This window comes from Austrofundulus limnaeus, unplaced genomic scaffold (genome assembly GCF_001266775.1).
Source record: "Austrofundulus limnaeus strain Quisiro unplaced genomic scaffold, Austrofundulus_limnaeus-1.0 Scaffold353, whole genome shotgun sequence".
In the NCBI taxonomy this organism is placed as follows: Eukaryota; Metazoa; Chordata; class Actinopteri; order Cyprinodontiformes; family Rivulidae; genus Austrofundulus; species Austrofundulus limnaeus.
This window is the reverse complement of record NW_013952755.1, coordinates 192,880-198,616: the sequence shown is the minus strand read 5'-3', so window position 1 is coordinate 198,616 and position 5,737 is coordinate 192,880. Positions and strand designations below refer to the sequence as shown.

Here is a 5,737-nt window from a genome sequence, read left to right as displayed (position 1 = left end):
AATTAAAGTTTATTTGATCCTAGCAGTTTGTTTTCATTTGTTCTGTATAAAAATAAAAAGAATGCATCTGTTTTTAAATGTTTCTGAACATGTGCCCTTCATTAGAAAAGGTTTTTGGGTCAGAAAAACTAACAGTTAAAATAAACTGTGTGAACCCGGCTCTGATGTCCTCCTCAGTTTGGAGCTCTGCAGGAGGTTCTGGAGCGGCTGCAGACCAAGAGGATCAACCCCTGGGAGAAGAAGTACGGCCAGGTTCCCTCGGTGAGTCCAACAGAACCAGAACAGAACCAGGACTGTGGTTCTGTTTTTCTTTTAATATCTCAGCTCAGCTGGTACCGGTCCTCTCAGATGTACCTGAAGTCCTTTATCCTGTAACTTTAACCACAACAGGCTATAATTAGATAAATGTGAGCAGCAGGGGGCAGCAGAGGGTTCATATTCTGCTCAAATACTTCAGATTATCTTCAGATAAATTCATAAATCCTGAGAAGCTCGTGAGGTGGAAGTGGGCGGGGCCGGTCACTTCACCTGTAGGTAAACATGTTACAGCTGTTGGCAGCAGCTCTTCAGTTCTTCAAACACAAATTAACCATCGATGACAGGAAGTATTTTTTAGTTTTTTACTCGTCAGACTGAAAGTTCTTTAATCAAACATTTATTTTTCTAAAAACAGACAGCTCCTATCTGCCTGATGGGTAGTTTGACATGTTTATATCGTGTAGTTTGACATGTTTATAATGTGTAGTTTGACATGTTTGTATCGTGTAGTTTGACATGTTTATAATGTGTAGATTGACATGTTTATATTGTGTAGTTTGACATGTTTATAATGTGTAGTTTGACATGTTTGTATCGTGTAGTTTGACATGTTTATAACGTGTAGTTTGACATGTTTATAACGTGTAGTTTGACATAACGTGTAGTTTGACATGTTTATAACGTGTAGTTTGACATGTTTGTAACGTGTAGTTTGACATGTTTATAACGTGTAGTTTGACATGTTTATAANATGTGTAGTTTGACAAGTTTATAATGTGTAGTTTGACATGTTTATAATGTGTAGATTGACATGTTTATAACATGATGTGTAGTTTGACATCTTTATAACGTGTAGTTTGACATGTTTATAATGTGTAGATTGACATGTTTATAATGTGTAGATTGACATGTTTATAACGTGTAGTTTGACATGTTTATAACGTGTAGTTTGACATGTTTATAACGTGTAGATTGACATGTTTATGTGTAGATTGTCATGTTTATAACATGATGGGTAGTTTGACATGTTTATAACGTGTAGTTTGACATGTTTATAATGTGTAGATTGACATGTTTATAACGTGTAGTTTGATATGTTTACGTGTAGTTTGACAAGTTTATAATGTGTAGATTGACATGTTTATAACGTGTAGTTTGACAAGTTTATAATGTGTAGATTGACATGTTTATAACGTGTAGTTTGATATGTTTATAACGTGTAGTTTGACATGTTTATAATGTGTAGTTTGACATGTTTGTGTAGTTTGACGTTTGTGTAGTTTGACATGTTTATGTGTAGTTTGACATGTTTATAACACGTGTAATTCGACATGTTAATAACGTAGTTTGACATGTTTATATGTAGATTGACATGTTTATAATGTGTAGTTCGACATAACATGTAGTTTGACATGTTTATATGTAGTTTGACATGTTTGTAGTGTAATTTGACATGTTTATAACTTGTAGTTCATGATAACGTGTAATTTGACATGCTTATAGTAGTTTGCCGTTTGTAGTGTAATGTGTAGTTTGACATGTTTATAACGTGTAGACATGTTTATAACGTGACTTGTAGTTTGACATGTTAATGTGTAGTTTGACATGTTTATGTGTAGTTTGACGTTTATGTGTAGTTTGCCATGTTTATAACATGTGTAGTTCGACATGTTAATAACGTGTAGTTTGATATGTTTATATGTAGATTGACGTTTGTGTAGTTTGACATGTTAACATGTAGTTTGACATGTTTATATGTAGTTTGACGTTTGTAGTGTAATGTGTAGTTTGACATGTTTATAACTTGTACTTCATGATAACGTGTAATTTGACATGCTTATGTAGTTTGACGTTTGTAGTGTAATGTGTAGTTTGACATGTTTATAACGTGACTTGTAGTTTGACATGTTTATAACGTGTAGACATGTTTATAACGTGACTTGTAGTTTTACATGTTTGTGTAGTTTGACGTTTATATCATGTAGTTTGACGTTTGTGGTGTGATGTGGTTTGACGTGTGTAACGTGACTTGTAGTTTGACATGTTTAACGTGTAGTTCGACATGTTTGTAGTGACATGTGTATAACGTGACTTGTAGTTTGACATGTTTAACGTGTAGTTTGACATGTATGTTGCTGTTTTCAGTGTGACCTCGGCGAGCACTGCGCCATCAGGAAAGGCTCTCGGATCGGGAAGATGTGCGACTGTCCTCGAGGAGCCTTCTGTAACTTCTTCCTGCTGAAGTGCTTATGAGCCAAACAAGAGTTGATTTTAAAAACTGTGGATTTTCTATGAAAACAACCTCCCAGAGTCCGTCTGTAGTTTACAGTGACTGTGTCTGATTCTGTAATAAAACATGTTTCTGCTTCAGAGAAGTTCTTTCTTGGTTTATAAACATTAGAAACTGAAACGTGTCTGAACTCGTTGAACAACTAGAGATGTGAAAATGTGAAGCTTGAAGCAGGTTTATTAAATAAGATTCAGCAGTTTTCATCTAAAACAAACATTTGTAATGAAGTCAAACAGTCCTGCACAGCAGAGGCTTTTTGTCCCAAACGGCTTTTATTAGAAGATAATTACAGACGTTAAACTCCTCGGGGCTGCTTGAAGTTCATGCCGACGGTGGGCTGGGTCACCTGCAGGTTGGACAGACTGCCGAAGTCCTGCAGGACGAGACACAGAGACACAGGAGGGTGTGAGACCTGAGAAGGACCTGGACCAGGTGAGACCTGTTCAGGGACAGGACGTGTCTGAGAGCATCAGGGTCTGAGAGGAACAGAGTCCTTCAAACACGGGAAAGCTCTCAGTTTCTCTTCCTGCATTAATAATGACCACGACCACGAGGACGCCGGGACACCTTTCGATGCAGGGAGGGGTGTGTGTGTGTGTGTGTGTGTGTGTGTGTGTGTGTGTGTGTGTGTGTGTGTGTGTGTGTGTGTGTGTGTGTGTGTGTGTACAGGTAACTGAAAAAACACAGGTGACTTCATAACGAGGTTCTCTGAATGTTTTAAAGCTTCAGAGAAACGTAGGATTCTCACAAACTGATTTCTGAGCTTTAATCTGGAAATGACTTCATTCTGAGTTTTTATATATATATATATATATTTTTTTTCCTTTAACCTTTATTTATACAGGTAGTCTCATTGAGATCCAGAATCTCATTTCCAACAGAGACCTGTTTTAAAACTAAATTTACAAGTAGTTTCACAAAAACAAGCAGAAATTTGAATTGTCCCAAGATAATTAAAGTACGTAACTTCAGATCCTTCTGTTATTTCAGAAATAATTTCACATTTGTAAAAACAATTATATTTAAATAATTATACCAAATATTCGTATCATGTTTTTATCTGCACCCATCAACACCAAAACAACAAAGACCACCCTCTCAGGGGGTTTCAGTCTCTGAAAGGATTATAAAGTAAAACTGGGTCCACGTGGACCTGTTGGACCGCTCTAAAGACCCCAGAAGAAGGACTCGTCCAATCCAATCATTAAAAAAAATCAAAGCAGGAAACAATCTTTGATCATGAAGCACATGACATCAGCTGCAGCCAATCACAGCTCTGTAAATTAACCATGACAACAAGGAACCAATCAGCTGCTTTGAAACAAACATCAGACCTGCTGCAGGATCAGAACCGACGAGCTCTGAGACACATCATTAAACTTCTTCCTGTCAGAACGTCTCAAACTAACAGAAAACATTCAAACCATCCAGATTCAGTCGGATAAAAATCTGATTTATTTTATTTCATCAACTTATTCCTCAAAAAACATTTAAAACCTTTATCTTCAGAAAGGTTTCAGTAACGGGTTAAAGACAGAGTAAAGGTCAGAGGTCAGGGACTCACCAGCAGCTTCAGCATCTCCTTTGTGTCGGGATCCACTTCGATCAGTTCCTGGTCCAGAGCGGACACCTGCGCAGGTAAACAGGAAGCAGAACATCAGGAAGCTGCTGCTCTGAACAAAAGTTCTGAAGCTCATCAGTTTCCATCATCATGTTTGAACACTTTGATGAATGTGCTGCTCGATCCCGGCAAGTTTTCATGCTTAGCCTCCCCTTAGCATTTTGAAATCTACCTTAAGGTTTTATCCAGTTTGTTTTCTGCTTTGGTTTGAAAAATCGTTGCTAAATTGTGACTCGCACTTTTTATGTTATAATAGAAGTCATTGGAGCACTGGATTCCTAATTTTCATCCTTTCACCTCTTCAGCCCCAAGAGGTTTTCTTGAAGCTCTTTAAAGCCCACGCTGAAATGTAACTGAGTGTATTTCAGCTTTTACAAACTCTACTTCAATAATCCTGGTATCTAAATAATAAGGATGAAACGATACAGAAAAGTCACGATTCAGTTTGATACTTTAGTCTCACAGTTCGATATTTTTTCGGTACAAAAAAGAGAAATGTCCATGCCCCTGTTTAACTTGTAATTTATTTATATTAATTATGAACATTTGTTTAACCTCAAAAGTACAGTTTTTAAATGAAATGTTGCTGAAACAGCAAGTTTCTCAGTGGATCTGTGCTCCACAATGCAGCCTAGGTGGAGTAGTCGAACACAGATCCACTGATCCTTCAACACAGAGCATCTTCAGAAGACAAGTTGATAAAATAAATTTTAAAAACCTGTATTGTTCCATACAAGTGTGTATTGAACCTAAAGCACTGTTCGATATAGGTACATGTGTTGTTGCAGCCCTACAAAATAAAGAAACACTTGGGAGATTTTATCTAAAGTGTAAATATTAAAACAGCTGCTGTGGTTTTAGAGATTTTCAGGATGGGACATAATGTTTTCATTAGACAGTATATAACTCATTTAAAACCATAATGAATCAGGTAAAAACTCTTGGAAACCATAAATCCACTTGTGGACATCACCTGTRCAAAGATTCATGCTGCTAAAAWKAACTGGAGCAAAGTTACAGAGGTTTTAGTAAAGAAATTATTTTACATTTAGTCTTTCTGAACAGGACAGACCATGATGGTTCCTTTAATTAATGTTAAATCTGAAGTTTTTACTTCCAAATTTTATTTATCTTTTCTTACCTGACTTTAAAGACTTATTAAATGTTTGTTCTTTTGAAAAATTATCCAAACATTTATTTGTCACTGTTGTGGAATACTGATTATGTATCACCTGGACACTGTCCACTCGTTCCTGTTCCTGTTCCTGCAGATATGAACACTTGTTCATATCTTGTGATATCCTTCCGGATGTCAGCATCAAGCTGACCTACTTCATGTACCAGAACGAGGCGGTTCCTGATTGGTTGTTCATTATCATATGATGATAGCTGACAGTATAACATTGCTTGCCCGGCATATGACAGCCGGGGCCCACATCTTACAGACTTCGTGATTGTTCTCTGTTTCATGTCTGCCCATCAATAAATAACTTTATAATCATACCCGGCAGACTATTTGTCTCTTTAACACTCTCGGCATCTTGAAGCTTTTCTGTACTCACTCTCAG

At 36.9% G+C, this 5,737-nt stretch overlaps 2 protein-coding genes across 2 annotated transcripts in view; one reads left to right on the top strand and one right to left on the bottom strand.

The window, feature by feature from the left end:
• Positions 1-2,633, top strand: part of cart2 (cocaine- and amphetamine-regulated transcript 2) — a 7,111-nt gene extending 4,478 nt beyond the window's left edge. The window contains exons 2-3 of the mRNA XM_014022995.1: positions 178-261; positions 2,404-2,633. Of these exons, the coding sequence (XP_013878449.1) occupies positions 178-261; positions 2,404-2,511 (192 nt within the window). The 3' untranslated portion in view covers positions 2,512-2,633. The remainder of the gene's footprint in view (positions 1-177; positions 262-2,403) is intronic.
• A 165-nt stretch (positions 2,634-2,798) lies between these two features.
• zgc:114188 (40S ribosomal protein S17-like) overlaps positions 2,799-5,737 on the bottom strand; it is a gene marked incomplete at its 5' end in the record, with an annotated part of 10,230 nt that continues 7,291 nt past the window's right edge. Inside the window, 2 exons of the mRNA XM_014022996.1 lie at positions 2,799-2,921; positions 4,113-4,178. Of these exons, the coding sequence (XP_013878450.1) occupies positions 2,844-2,921; positions 4,113-4,178 (144 nt within the window). The remainder of the gene's footprint in view (positions 2,922-4,112; positions 4,179-5,737) is intronic.